The following is a 13982-nucleotide window of genomic DNA, read 5'->3' on the forward strand; positions in this document are numbered from 1 at the left end:
CTCCGGCAGTGTGACAAGAACTCCCTAAGATAGGTGATGGAAGCCTCGTGGCGTCCCCGGTCACCGTAAAGTGTTCCCTTGATACACTCCAATCATGTTTTGTTGCCCCAGCCACGCCATGCACGCTAATATCTTGCAGACTGAACTGTCCACTTTTCCCGCAATCAGGTGCGAGAGGCGGGGCGCGGTGCCGAGGAAGGTCGTGAGCCGGAGGAGATGTTCATAGAAGATGGGAAGGTTTCGACGAGCATGGGGATGATGAGGTTGCATCAATTGTGTGGGATGATGTAGTAATTTTCCAGCGGATTTAGGTCAGGAAGAGGAGAGCAGAGGGTGCCATTTTGTGAAGGCCATGTTCGTGGCCCTCGTGGAGGGGTTGATCGATATTATAAACGCTGACAAAAGTTTCATCTTGACAACCTTGACAAATTCGACTTGCAAGTCTGCAATACGATGCGGTATAGACACATGTCTATTCATCCATGATCAATACTAACGAAGTTTTCTAGGCTGGTAATCGAAGGAGGTAAGGCAAATGCGGTGTGCGGAGTAAGGATTGACTCCACGGTTGTTGTGAAGCTCGCGCTAGAGTGGACACGACTTGTGTAGTAGTCGAGATGCTGATCTTGAAGAGCAGAGTCTAATTTGGGGGCGCTTAGGATTGGGGAAGGGAATTGGGCTCTGAGTCGTGGGGTTGAGAGTGTCAGACTCCGCTGGATGAGAGCTTTGGAAGGAAACGGGTCATGTGAGCACGCGATGGCGCGCGTTCGCGGGGTCCTCTGCACATTCTTGACCTGAGCATACATAGGAGAGAGCACAGACCAGTTCGAAAACCTCATTAGTCTTCGATATGTCAGGAACGCCCATCGGAGTGGTAAAGGAGCGACAGGAAGAGAGTCGATAGAGAGAAGAGAGTTTGCGAGGACTGGTCCCTGCGGGATGGACGAAATCGCTAAAGTTCCGCGCCACCGGTACCTACGAGTACGTCACTACGCTACCCAAAGCTCCAGGACCGCAGTTGCGAATGTTGCAAAACCAGCTATCAACGCAATCACCCTGGGTTTAACATCGAGAATCCTACGGCGTCATGTCTCCCCTCATCCCACGAAAGCGCCCCCGCTCGAATTCGCCGAAAGCAGAATCCACACCAAAGCGAACTCCCGCGCATCCTCGTCGCCAAGAACCCACCTCGAACACGTCACCGAACCTGCCGCGCACCCTTTCACAGAAGAAGCAGCAGTTAGAGAAATTCATCGGCGGCGATGACGACAGCGACCTTTCCTCGCTCGAGAGTAGCGAAGACGAGTTTGAAGACGTCCCGATGGCAAGCACCAAGGCGCAAGGCAAGCAGAAGGCACAGAGCGACAGCAGCGATGATGAAAGCGAAGAGGAAGAGTGGGAAGATGCACTCGGAACAAAACACCACACTAAGCACGATGCAGAACCCGAGCGTGAACCCGTTATTTCAGGCGACTTGAACCTCACGCTCGATGCGCCGGTGGTGGTCGAATACACCAAAGAGAGTGGCAAGAAGGGACCAAGTAAAAGGGACAGGCAAATCAGGATTGTCACACATTGCATGCATGTGCAGTTTCTTATGTTTCACAACCTGATAAGGAATGCGTGGGTATGTGATCAAGAGGTGCAGAGAATAATGTTGGGGCATCTGAATGCAGGGTGTTGGAAGGCGGTGAATCGCTACTGGAGAGATGCGGGTATTGTGGACGGACCAGAACGCATTGTCAAGGGCGGCTGGACGGATAAGATAGTGGATGACATTGGGAAGACGGGAGCGTGGATATCGAGCGGTACGAAGGGCGTGCAGGTGTATGAAAGCCCACAGAAAGCAGCCAAAGGCAAAGGTGGAAAGGGTAAAGCTGCGGCAAAAGCTGGATCATCGGAAGACAAGGCAAAGAAGACAGGCAACGATCGAAATGCGCGGGATTGGGGTGCGACCTCAGAACGTGTGGAACCTAACACGCCAAACCTCTCTGCTGGTGATCCATTACCGCGGCTATTGAATTATCTGGCTATGTACTGGAAGGGAAAGTACACAATTACGGCACCATCGTTGCGCAAGCGCGGCTTCCTTTCTCTTGCCGATTTGGGGACAGAGATATGGGCTTGGAAAGATCACCAGGACGATGCCAACGCCTTTGGAGAGCGGGTGGAAGATTTAGGTGCGTTCAGAGAATTGGCTCGAAATTGCGAGGGCAGTAGGGACGTTGGACAACAACTCTTCACGTCCCTTATTCGCGCTCTTGGAGTAGAAGCACGGATGGTAGCGAGCCTTCAACCTGTAGGGTACAGGTTCAACAAGGCCGAGGAAGGCAAGTCGAAGGATCTCAGCAACCTCAGAAATGACACCAAAGGAGCTCAGACGAATGGTTCAAAACGTACATCGAATAACCCAAGTCCTGTGAAGTTGCACGGCGGTAAGGACGATCCCATCGATTTATCGGATTCAGAGCTCAGCAGTGCAATATCGATAGCATCTGGTGACCAAGAAGAGCCTGGGAGCAAAGACCCAGAGAACGCACCCCAGTGGCAGGATCGCTTTTACGGTCGTGTAATTCCATACCCGACGTATTGGACTGAAGCCATTTCGAATCTTACCCATACACCAGTTGCAATATCAATACTCCCTAAAATAACGGTGGCCACACCTGCTGATGGAAAGTACTACCTATTCGAATCAACCCCTGCCAATGCAGAAAGAGGCCACCAAGTCTTCGCATACCTCATTGCTTTCTCTTCGGACGGCTCCGCAAAGGAAGTTACGACCCGTTATCTGCGGAATCGCCGCTGGCCAGGCGTAACGAAAGGCTTCCGAATGCCCGTCGAGAAGATCCCAATTCACAATAAGAAAGGAAAGGTCAAGAGATGGGACGAGTGGAACTGGATCAAATCCGTCCTTCGCCCGTACGCCCGCCCACACTCAAAGCGCCAGCCCTGGGACGAGGTCGAAGACGAAAGCGACCTCGTCCCTGCGCAGCCTGTGAAGCTCAAAACCATGGACGAAGGCGCAAAAGAGACACTCCAGGGCTACAAGAACTCTGCCAAGTACGTGTTAGAGCGACACCTGCGCCGCGAAGAAGCTATCGAGCCCGGTGCTTCCATGGTCCGCTATTTCACTACCGGCAAAGGCGACAACGAGAAGCAAGAGCCGGTGTACCGACGTGAGGATATGGTGACGTGCAAGTCTGTGGAGTCGTGGCATAAGGAGGGACGCGCGGTCAAGGAGGGCGAGCAGCCGCTCAAGTTCGTAAATATGCGTGCCGTTACCGTTCAACGAAAGCGTGAGATCGAAGAGCGCGAGCGGGAAGAGGGTCAGAAGATGAAACAGGGCTTGTATTCTGAAGCGCAGACCGACTGGATTGTTCCTGATCCCATTGTGGATGGCAGGATCCCACGTAATGCTTTTGGGAATATTGATGTGTACGTGCCTACGATGGTCCCGACGGGTGCGATACATATCCCACTCAAGGGCACTGCGCGGATCTGCAGAAAACTTAATATTGACTATGCAGAAGCGTGCACGGGCTTCGAATTCGGCAAGCAGCGTGCTGTACCCGTTATTACGGGGGTTGTCGTCGCTGTGGAGAATGAAGATTTAGTCATTGATGCATGGGAGGCTGCGGAAGCGGAGAAGGCTAAGAAAGATAAGGACAAGAGGGAGAAACATGTCCTTGGGCTGTGGAAGAAGTTCCTCCTCGGATTGAGGATCGTGGAGCGTGTCAAGCGCGATCACGGCCAGGATGCGGTGGAGGTCTGGCAGAAAGAGACGACGAAAAAAACCAGAGGACAAGCGCAACCGAAGGGACAGTCGGAGTGGGATACATTTCAGAACCATGATGGCGGATTCGAGGGCGGGTTCGTGCGTGATGAACTAAGCGCTGCAGGTGGATTTCTCCTTGAGCATGACGATACGCCTAGGAAAGATGCAATTATGGCGGGCGATATCCTGCAATCCGATGAAGAGGACGCACAACCGCCTATATCTTCCTTACGTTTGGATGGCGAAAATATCGAACATGCACATTCAGAGGCCAAGGCAACCGCAGCAGAGAATGCATACCAAACACCCATCTCCATGCAATCATTGCACCAAAAAGACGCTAAAGAAACACAAGACGACCAACAGGATGAGGATCCCAACGTCGAAGTCTCAGACTCAGATGATGAACCGCTGGTACCTTATTCAAGCAAACATACACGTAGGATCTGCTCCTCTCGAGCTCGTGTTCGCGACCAAGCCACGAAGCGCGCTTCAACCTCGACATGCAAACCAACTACCTGCAGACCCATCGTCGGTTCCGAAGATCATGGTTCCAGTCTTTCTAATCCTTCCCTAGATGTCCCTGCCTCCTCCGCCGACCCTATAGACGCCGGACTCCCAGACAACAATTCGGGAATTTTCACCCCAGCTCCACGGAGTACACGAGGAAAGCGCAAAGTCGCCACCTCACCTGTAGAGAGCAGATCAGTGCCCAAGCGCAAGGCGGCTAGGAACAGTACGGCGCAGGTCAAGAGTCACTTTTTCGCGGGGAGCGATGACGAGACTGATGCAGCGGATCGAAGTCCGCAGAAACATAGTATCATGGAAAGAGGCAGGGGTCGACGGCGGGGTAAGGGTCGCGGAAAAGTCTGAGACACCCGGTGCAGCGAAATGGAGTTAAAAGACTTATAGCGAACACGCGATTGCAAGACAGATCTTCGAGGTGAGGATCCAGAATAACACCCTGGAGTCATAGCCATCGTGTTTCCTTGCTTAATCGCCGTGACTATTCACTGAATAGCTTCGACAGGTATGAAGGTATCCTTCGCTAGAACTCGACTCGCAGTGCACTAGGCGAAGAATTGCCTGGTTTTGTTCATGTACTTCTCATCATTCCAGACCGCCCCACCATACCTCGCCTCCACAAACGGATTCCCCTCTGCCCCAACAAAGTACCTAAAACTCCCGTCCCCAGCCTCAACCGCCTCCCAGACGACCGCCGCAACATCCGCTGCGCTCTTCGCCCCCTCGGCTTGATCAGAAAGCGTCATCGTCTTGCCCATCGTCCTCGCACCCTCCGCTACATACTTCTCTAGAACCTTCCTCCGGTCAGGTTCCTCACCGCTTAAATCAAGCTGCTGGCCCATGAGGCTGGAAACAAGCAGCGGCTCCGCCTCCGGGAGGTTGTTCGCGCCGAACTTGGTCCCCTTGATGCCACCCACGGGGACAACATTTTTTACGACAATCCCTTGTGGCGCAAGTTCATGGTGCAGTGCCTCGGTCAGTCCTTCAAATGCGAATTTACTCGCTGTGTAGTACGAGAACAGCGGAATGGCGAAGTGTCCGCTTCCCGAGCCGATGCTGATGATGAGGGATTGTTCTCTAGTTTCGGTGGGAGACGAGCGTAGATAAGGAATGGCGAGCCGCGTGAGCTGTGCTGGCCCAAAGAAGTTCACTTCGAGTTGTTTGCGGAGCTGTTCTTGAGAGAGGAGCTCAAAGGCGCCGAGGAAGTTGATGCCGGCATTGTTGAGCAGGACGTCGATTGTGCTGTATGTTCTGATTGCAGCTTCCAGGGCGGGCGCAAAAGTATCTTGGTCGGTCAATTCTAGAGCCACGAGCAGAAGTCGCGCGGCATTCTGAGATTGCAGGGCTTGAAGTTCTTCGGAGGCGGATGGATTGCGGGAAGCGGCGACGACGTTCCAGCCCTTTGAAGAGAAGAGGCGGACGATTTCAAGGCCAATTCCGGAGCTGGAGCCGACAACGAAGATGGTTCGGGGCATGGTGATGAGTATGTGTTTGATGATGAGGGATCAAGAGTTGTCAAGCTGTCTGTTCCAAATCCATGATGAACAACAACGTCTTTTTATATTGAAGAGTTCGTATCATGATCTAACATTCTATGCTTTGATAGTCGCAAGGTATTACCTCAGTAGTTTTAGTCCGATTATTGGGTGATCGAAGGTAATCAACTTTACCCCTTTCGGCGCAGATGGGGGCCGCACAGATCTGATGAGCTCAGCACACTAAGCTTGCTTACTTCTCTCACTCACGACATCGAACATAACCAAACAAGATACGATAACGTACCAAATGTTGACTAGCAAACGATGCCTATCGGAAGCGAGGAGCTCAATCAAAGCAGCAATCACCAGGCCAAGAAGGCGCCGACAAACGCCACAACTGCCCAAAAGAGAAAGCTACAAAATAGAGCGGCACAAAAGACATACCGTATGCAAGACCACTAGGTCCGATGAAGGTAACCGCTCTAATGTAACGCAGGAGAGAAACGCAAGCGCAAGCTGCAAGAGCTTGAGGAGCTCACCGCGCGGTCTGGTCCTGCTAATCGAAGCACCAATGGAAATACAAGCCTGGAACTTGTGACCTCACAAGGCAGTGATACACTCCCTCCGCCAGATTCGGACACGAGCAATACCGTGGAGAACCCTGATTGGCTATTCGACTTCATCGCCCCTACCGCCATAGACCTTACTTCTCCATCGATAACCACCATGCCCCACGCAACCGTCGTAACCTACCAAATGTGCTTCCCGGATCTCCCCACAGAACAGCAACGCGCGGCACTCGCTTGCAAAGTCTTCGCCGCCTACACCCGCACGCGCACTCAACACCTGTTCGACCCATATCAAAACAACCTAAACATCTCAACACTATCCTTTGCCGCAGGCTTCTTTGCCAACGCACTGAGTTTGGGCTTGACAGACCACATGTACTGCAATCCGTCCGCACAATCTAACTTCTACCGCCCGAAGATCACGGAGTCGCCCTACGCGGATACCATGATGCTCGCTGTGCAGCGCAGCTTCGACGGCCTGAAACCGGATTTGCGACCCACATCCGCCCAAATCGTACAGTCGCATCATCCAGCTATCGACTTCTTCCCCTTCCCCAACTTTCGAAGACGGTTGATTGAAGGTTTGGCTCAGAATCCGCCCCTAATCAATGAAGTCGAATTCTGGGAAGACCTCAAAGCGGATGCGATAGTCTGTTGGGGAAGTGCTAGTGTGGACTTGGGTGGTGAAGGCGTGCCGTGGAGCTGGGAGGCGAAGGAGTGGTTTTTGGATAAATATCGTGGGATGCTTGGGGACGAGGAAGATGAGCTTTGGCGGGCGAGTCGGTGGTGGCGGGAGATGAGGGGAGAATATACGTAAGAGAGGGTTTGCACACTTGAGCAGCCTAATCAGATAACTGTATGGAATACAGTCATCAGCGTTTACATATTTGAAGGGTTGGGGCCTGTTTGGTTCGTGATGTCTTGGATCCGATGCTTTAGACGTCGAATGGAACTCATCATCACCAGACACTTGACAGCTGTGTTCCTTCTTGTGGCTGAACGCATGTCCTCTTCCATTTGACCATTTACGTATGACTTGATCCCATGCGTCAGATGCTCGTATACTGGTAAAAAATTGGTTGTGTCAACCCTTGATGCGGGATGTCCGACGAGTGGCGGTTTTCAGACCAATACAGGCCCATTACGGCAACGTTGTAGCAATGGAACTCTGCTGGTAGAAGCGCAGCAGGGCGAAGAGTTTAACGATGGGGAGTACACGGGAAGGGCCCGGCAAGTTTTCGCCTGGTATGCTGTAGATTGGCCTTGTGACCTTCTGTTCATAGTACCGAGGCTGCGCCAACGCGGGAATCGAAGGCTGGTGTCCGACAAATGCTTTCCACCCATTATCGCGGTCAATTTACATCGGTGAATCTCTCTCAGAGATAGAACATCGATGATGGTCCAACATGAGGGATGCATTCCGATCGGTCGTCTAGGGTATATAAATCGCAAGTACGGTTCTCTCAATATCTCTGGTAATGTACAATACGTTCTTCGTCGGTCGTGTCATTTTAAAATACCCCTAACATAAAGGCTCCAGAGTGTTAAGAACCTCTGAAATGGAAGTCAGTTAGGTATGGTACATGGCTTGGGATGTACTGACCTAGGTTATCCCCTATGCTACACGTTTGCGATACGCACGAAGTGACCGCATCCAAGAAGGGGCCACACAAACAGCTGTCGTCTGCATTTGGGTCGCAATTGGCTGTTACCGCGCTTTCATTCCAGCAATCTTGCTGCATGCGTATTAGTATGTAACCTCAATCGCATGCGCTATACAACGGATGACCTACTGCGCACGATCCGACACTCGATACGGTAACTGATGCATCTTCTCCCTTGGTGGCTGGAGGAGCAGGAGGGGCGGGTGCAGATGGCATGGGAGGCGGTGGTGCTGGAGATGCAAAAGCGCACACAGTCGCGAGGGCGATGACAGCGACGAACAAGGACCGCATTTCAATCTTCAGATGTTGTTCCTGGGTAACGAATGTGTAGAAGCCGTGAGATATTGTGTCCTGAGGGGGCGATTCTCTTGCCGACAGAGTACCATACCCATGATCCTAAGAGATCCTCTGCTATATAGCTATTCGCTTGTTCTGTCAGATCATACGGTCTCGCCACGATCTCTATGCACTAAGGGTTTCGAAAGCTGCGCCCCGACGGTTACATGTTCTGTGGTAACCCAGGCCAAGCGTCGGCATAATCCCCGTAAATTTCCACTGGCTGGGCGTTTGACTGCTTTTTCTGGCGTGGGAAGGGGTTCGATATGCACAACGCATGGGTCACGTGATATGAGGGCCCCGGCCTGTTTCAGGTTTGCTTGAGGCCTAGCGTCGTATGATCCCCAGTCTCATCCTTGCGTTTGTCCGTTGCCCCAAGAAGGATGTCCTGGCTCGAGCCAGACGATGAAGACATCACGATACGATGATAGCAGCGTGCTCTTACGTCAAGTACGGGTAGGCGGCTTGACAACCTTTAAGAGTTGTACACTCTTGGTATTTCCAATATTTCATGAGGCTTTGAGCACTCAGGAAGCCTTGACTGGCATTCGTCGCACCGTTTGCGTTACCCTGCGATATCAGAAACCGACTGACTGTTTCAATGCGTAGGGAAGTCTGTTCAGCGAACCAAAGACAAGTCTGGGCTGAAACTGTTTTCAAGATGTTGGAGGATAGTTTTCCAAGAGACCACAAGAATATCGAATATATTAGTATGTCAGTGCATGCTTTTCGTCGCTTGTTGTGGGCGTGTAGTCGAGCGTAGATGGACGCCGTGGTGGAGGAGTATTTGGACTAACCATATTCGCGCTAACGCTCACCCGCTACTTCCTTCCGGGAACAATATTGGTAAGCAACAATTGCACTTAGCTTTGTGACCTCTTGCTTCAATTCCACCTTGGATACTGGATATCGTGGCTGGAACGACACAGCATCCAAAACCATGACACGTAGAACTAGCCCCAGCGAAGACGACTGGCGAAACGTTGAAAACGCGAGGGAAAGGAAGAAAATCCAAGATAGATTAGCGCAAAGAGCACGACGTAAGTTTCCCCTATGTGGCCTGTTTCGGTCATCGACTGTGATTGAAGAGGAGCTTGTTTCACTATCTCATCAGGGCATGATATGCAGCTTCAATCTTAACAGAACTCGATCGCCTTACATATACTATCTGCCCGCTCGTTCGGGTATCGAGACCCAAGGCAATTGGCATAGAACGCTAATTGGTGGGCATGTCTAGGTCAACGGCTTCGCGAAGCAAAGAACAATGCGAAACGGAAAAGTGAGGAAGATGAAACGCGGAGAGGAGTCGGCACGCAGCACCAGGGGAAGGTATCCAGCGCCCTCAGACCTGGTGCCGATTGTTGGCTTGCCACTGCTTCCAACGCTCTCGAAATGGCACCGCTGATGCCGGATGCGGACTCAAGTACCTCTTCGTCATCAGCCTCGCCGTCATCAGCATTTGAGGATTTCCTGCCGTACCACCTTGCAAACATCAACCTGCCGGGGTCCCTTACCAATCCTCTGCCGACAATTGAATGCTCATCAATTCCACCCGAGTACCCTTTGACCTTTTACGGCGCGCTGTACATCAATGGAATGTACTTGAGGATTCCCTGTAGCACCGTTGTGCCTGCGAAATCCGATCCGGTTGGCCCGGATGTCCCAGCACCGCTACGACCAACGGAGCTGCAGCTTATCACCATACATCCGCGTTGGATAGATCGCTTTCCATTTCCAAAGATGCGCGACTCCCTCATATCTCTCAGTGGTGTGATTGATGACGAAGAGTTCATGAAGGACTTAGCGCTGATGCCGAGTTTCGAAATCATCCAGGGCAAGGCACCCTGGGATCCCAAAGCGTGGAGGATTAAGAAACCATTCGCTCAGAAATGGGGCTATCTCTTCTTTTGAACATTTTCCAAGCGAATACATGACTACTTGAGAGGACAGATCGGAAGATCATTGTATTACTTACTTGGAACTGGACGTTTCCTGGACACCTACGCTACTCTCCCTTACAGTACTACGTCAAAAGTTTGGGTACTCCATTTTTAGTGCTAGGGTAATACAGGGTACCAAAAGTTCTGACGAGGTACAGCAGGTTTTATCCTTATTCCTGTCCGGCCTTTTTGACCAACGGAACCATCTAAATCACTACCAATTGCGGTGCACCAACATGCGGCATATGGTCAAAAGGAGTCTTCATGACGTTGACTTTTTCCCCGCTCGCGCTCTCGTTATTGCCGATGCTCGTCTGCTGCACGCGCGGAGGAACGACCTCATCCTTCTCGGTGAATAGCCACGACACAGGGACATCTTTATAGCCAGCATACGTCAAGTCAAACAAGAAGCTCTAAGCCGATTGCTGCGTGAACTTCCTGGCCCACTTAAAATAATCTCCACGGACTTGATCGCCGAAATAGTATTTTGCGGTGGTTGCGGGTTCTGGATGCCACAACCACCCGCAGTAGGATTTGACAAGGAATGGGACAACGGACTTGGTCCTTGGTGGTGTAGTCCATGGGAACCCGGCGTCCACCTCTGCTCACTGCTCCGCCAGATGCCAACGCTGCTAAATAACTTATTAGCACGACACCGCACTTCTTCCCGCTTTGTCCTCTTTCGGCTTTGCTCAAGCCCTTCAACCCTTCGCTCATAAGAGTTCCACCGTGCGAGTGCGCTGCTATCGATACGTCTTTGCCTCCATCCGCAAGCTCACTTAAAAACTTGTGCGGCGCTATCGTACATGGATGGTGGAGCACGCTTAGTAGTCGCAGGTAACAGTACTGGCAACAGATCATGGCCCCGGGAAGTGAAAAGAGAGGTTAGATGCGGGTAATGGACGTCCCCGTGGCAGAACTGTTTTGAGATAGTTATTATACGCAGGCCTCATTGTCTTTGGTGGTAACTCACCGATCCCGGCATCATTACCAGTACTTGCTTATGATCTGCCATAATGTCTTCGAGGCTCTCAGATCCCGAACATGAAATTATAAGGGTGCTACAGATACTTCTCCAGCGTGTATGTTGATCGAGTGATGGTCCTAAGTGGTTATAAGCTCGTATATAAGATAATGTTGGAAAGTAGCCTGCTTGCTACTCCCACCAAATTGTCGATAGATCGGCTCGCTGCTGAGTCATGTATCCGAGCGGTTGTTCTGATTGCTCTGACGTTCGGTAGTCAGAATGTGGGATACCTTTGTAGGCTGGCATTTGCTGCTAGCTTCAGAGTGGGAAGAGCAGCTTCTCCCCTTAGCATAAGCATTTCGAAGTAGGCTCTTCGGTCGATGATCGCGCTTAAGGGCGTCAAGAAAGCGGTAGTACTGTAGTTCTGGGCATGATGTTAAGCATGGGGAGGACTACGCCCAGAGATAAGGATCTGAGTGAGACTTCGTGGTAGTATGTGCTGCATCCGGCCATGTAACCCACTCAATGCACGACGGTGAGTATGAGTACAACAACGGGATCGTCCAAGCAGTTTGTAAAAATTGTCGGATTTGTAAGCTTCGTCTGAACACGGAACATACACCGCCTCGTCTCAACTTATCCCAAGATGAGCGATGCAGTGCTAAAATTTTCGACCTGTTACGATATGGGGAATGCAGTAGCAGAATTTCAACCCATAATCTTGGATGTACCGCGTTGAGCCTATTCTCTATATTAGTCGTACTTCGCTGCATCGCGAAGCTTTTTGTGACAACCACAAATATTTCAAGGCGACGATCTCGCACATACAAGCACAGACATGTTCGTATTCACATTGTCGCAGTTGTACGAGTCCAAGGATCGATTTAGCACCTAGAGTTTACGACGAGACCTTCATCAACCCCCATTGTGGACAAGTTCCAAGAATCATAACTCTATTCGAACGCTATCAGCCCTTCAACCTCTAACATGAAGGCCCATTCTTCGCCTCCGCCTGCAAAGCGGCATAGTTTTTGCGCTCGTGTTCTGAGATGGCCGCGACCTTCTTCGCACTCGCGCTGTTGGGATCGAACCGATATCCAATCCACTCTTTCGCCAACCTTCTCGCCAACTCAATACCGACAACACGCTCCCCCATGCAGAGCACCTGGCAGTCATTACTCAAGATCGAGCGCTCTACACTGAAGCTGTCGTGAGCGGTGACGGCCCTGATGCCTGGCACCTTGTTCGCAGAAATTGCAACGCCCAGACCCGTACCACATATCAGAATTGCGCGGTCGGCTTTGCCCGCCGCGACGAGTTGAGCCGCATCGACGGCGATGTGCGGGTACGCGGTCTTATCTGTGTTCTCAGGGACGCCGACGTCCGTGACGCTCTCGACGCGCTTGTTGTCTGCTTCGAGGTCCTTGATGATGGCCTTCTTGTATGAAACGCCAGCGTCGTCGCACCCAATGGCGATGCGAAGGGGCTTTAGGTCTGACATTTTGTCCATTACTCTTGAGTGCGTGGTGTGGAGGGACTTAGAGGTCGCTAGTGTCGTACTGGTCTTCGATCCTCTTGCCCGACTTCTTGGCTTTTACCGTTCGAGTGGATGTTCCCTTCTCTGATTTACAGACGGAGGTGTGTACTTCTCCCTCTGCACTGTGTACTTCCTTCCCAGTTTCGTCGATGAAGCTTTCGACCGTGCGATTAACCGCCTGTTCAAATGGCTTCGTTATGATGGACAGGCTGGTATTTCCGACGGTAGGTCCTGAGCTCTCAAGGACCTTGACTTTGTCTTTGCCTTCCTTGTTGTGGTCTTCGACTCGCTGGTAGATATGATCGGCGTTGGAGTCAAGGTTGAGTGAGAAGAGCGCGCGCTTTGGGGCCATTGCTGGGAAGGGGCCGTTGTGTATTATACCACGTCGAGATGGGCAAACAATAGGTGGGGCGACGGCGTCGGCGCGAGCACTTTGGGTGAGCGGAGGGGTCGCTTGATCAGGCATGCCGGCCCGCACCCCGCATTCCACTGCCTCGTCACGTGGACACATGACTGCAGGTGGTCCTCGACACGAAGCACCTCGTCTCGAGGTGCGTGGAGCGTCGGCTATGCTGCTACAACGCTTAGAACGTATTGACAACTTTGTACCATGATGCTTTAGACAGGCTGCCTCTTGAATGCGTTCCGAAGGGTTGATGCTGGTATATAGACAACTTAGTCTCTTCTCCCCCATAGCCTATGCCACTATCACAGTAGTTGAAGTCTATGTCAGTCCCCATTCGTGTTGAGAAAAGTGAAGACCAACGACAAAGTCCATCTTATCATCCAGTTGCGCTACCTTGTTTTTGAGAAACCGCGAAACAGTTGGGGCAGCAAATCCTTAGACTTTAGTACACAAAGAATCTGTTTAGCTATCTCAGAACCGTGTATCGAGTTCTTGAATTGCGAAGCAAATGCTTCTCGTGTTATGGAAGATCCCGTAAAGAAGCGTTGTCGCGAGCAGATCAGTTCGGAGGTAGCGTTGCGCATCCTCAAAAAGCCGTTGCGTTGAAGCAGACTGATGAGCAAAGGATCATGTAAAGGGTTTCAAACAGGCTTATGAGGCATGTCGAAAGGATGGAAGAAGTAAGATGTGAAGAGACGCCTAAGCTATCGTGCCATCGCTCCAGCCTGTGCAAGCGCGGGTCGCACCTATTGGGGCTCGATACAATGCTATGTTATGAGTCT

At 51.6% G+C, this 13982-nt stretch overlaps 6 protein-coding genes across 6 annotated transcripts; 3 read left to right on the forward strand and 3 right to left on the reverse strand.

Moving 5' to 3' along the window:
- Window positions 1-1087: 1087 nt before the first annotated feature.
- Window positions 1088-4651, forward strand: N0V89_000958 (uncharacterized protein; the record flags this gene model as incomplete). Its single annotated transcript, XM_056209776.1, has 1 exon — window positions 1088-4651. The coding sequence occupies one exon, from the start codon at window positions 1088-1090 to the stop codon at window positions 4649-4651; it is 3564 nt and encodes a 1187-aa protein (XP_056076598.1).
- A 197-nt stretch (window positions 4652-4848) lies between these two features.
- On the reverse strand, window positions 4849-5778 carry N0V89_000959 (uncharacterized protein; the record flags this gene model as incomplete). Its single annotated transcript, XM_056209777.1, has 1 exon — window positions 4849-5778. The coding sequence occupies one exon, from the start codon at window positions 5776-5778 to the stop codon at window positions 4849-4851; it is 930 nt and encodes a 309-aa protein (XP_056076599.1).
- Window positions 5779-6105: 327 nt separating this feature from the next.
- Window positions 6106-7167, forward strand: N0V89_000960 (uncharacterized protein; the record flags this gene model as incomplete). The annotated part of the gene is made up of 2 exons (XM_056209778.1): window positions 6106-6226; window positions 6278-7167. The coding sequence occupies 2 exons, from the start codon at window positions 6106-6108 to the stop codon at window positions 7165-7167; spliced, it is 1011 nt and encodes a 336-aa protein (XP_056076600.1).
- Window positions 7168-9290: 2123 nt separating this feature from the next.
- Window positions 9291-10261, forward strand: N0V89_000961 (uncharacterized protein; the record flags this gene model as incomplete). Its single annotated transcript, XM_056209779.1, has 2 exons — window positions 9291-9390; window positions 9588-10261. The coding sequence occupies 2 exons, from the start codon at window positions 9291-9293 to the stop codon at window positions 10259-10261; spliced, it is 774 nt and encodes a 257-aa protein (XP_056076601.1).
- Window positions 10262-12239: 1978 nt separating this feature from the next.
- Window positions 12240-12767, reverse strand: N0V89_000962 (uncharacterized protein; the record flags this gene model as incomplete). The annotated part of the gene is made up of 1 exon (XM_056209780.1): window positions 12240-12767. The coding sequence occupies one exon, from the start codon at window positions 12765-12767 to the stop codon at window positions 12240-12242; it is 528 nt and encodes a 175-aa protein (XP_056076602.1).
- Window positions 12768-12795: 28 nt separating this feature from the next.
- Window positions 12796-13146, reverse strand: N0V89_000963 (uncharacterized protein; the record flags this gene model as incomplete). Its single annotated transcript, XM_056209781.1, has 1 exon — window positions 12796-13146. One exon carries the CDS (start codon window positions 13144-13146, stop codon window positions 12796-12798), a length of 351 nt encoding a protein of 116 aa, XP_056076603.1.
- Between the last annotated feature and the right edge of the window lie 836 nt (window positions 13147-13982).

Source organism: Didymosphaeria variabile (genome assembly GCF_027946475.1).
Source record: "Didymosphaeria variabile strain IMI 356815 chromosome Unknown scaffold_1, whole genome shotgun sequence".
NCBI lineage: Eukaryota > Fungi > Ascomycota > Dothideomycetes > Pleosporales > Didymosphaeriaceae > Didymosphaeria > Didymosphaeria variabile.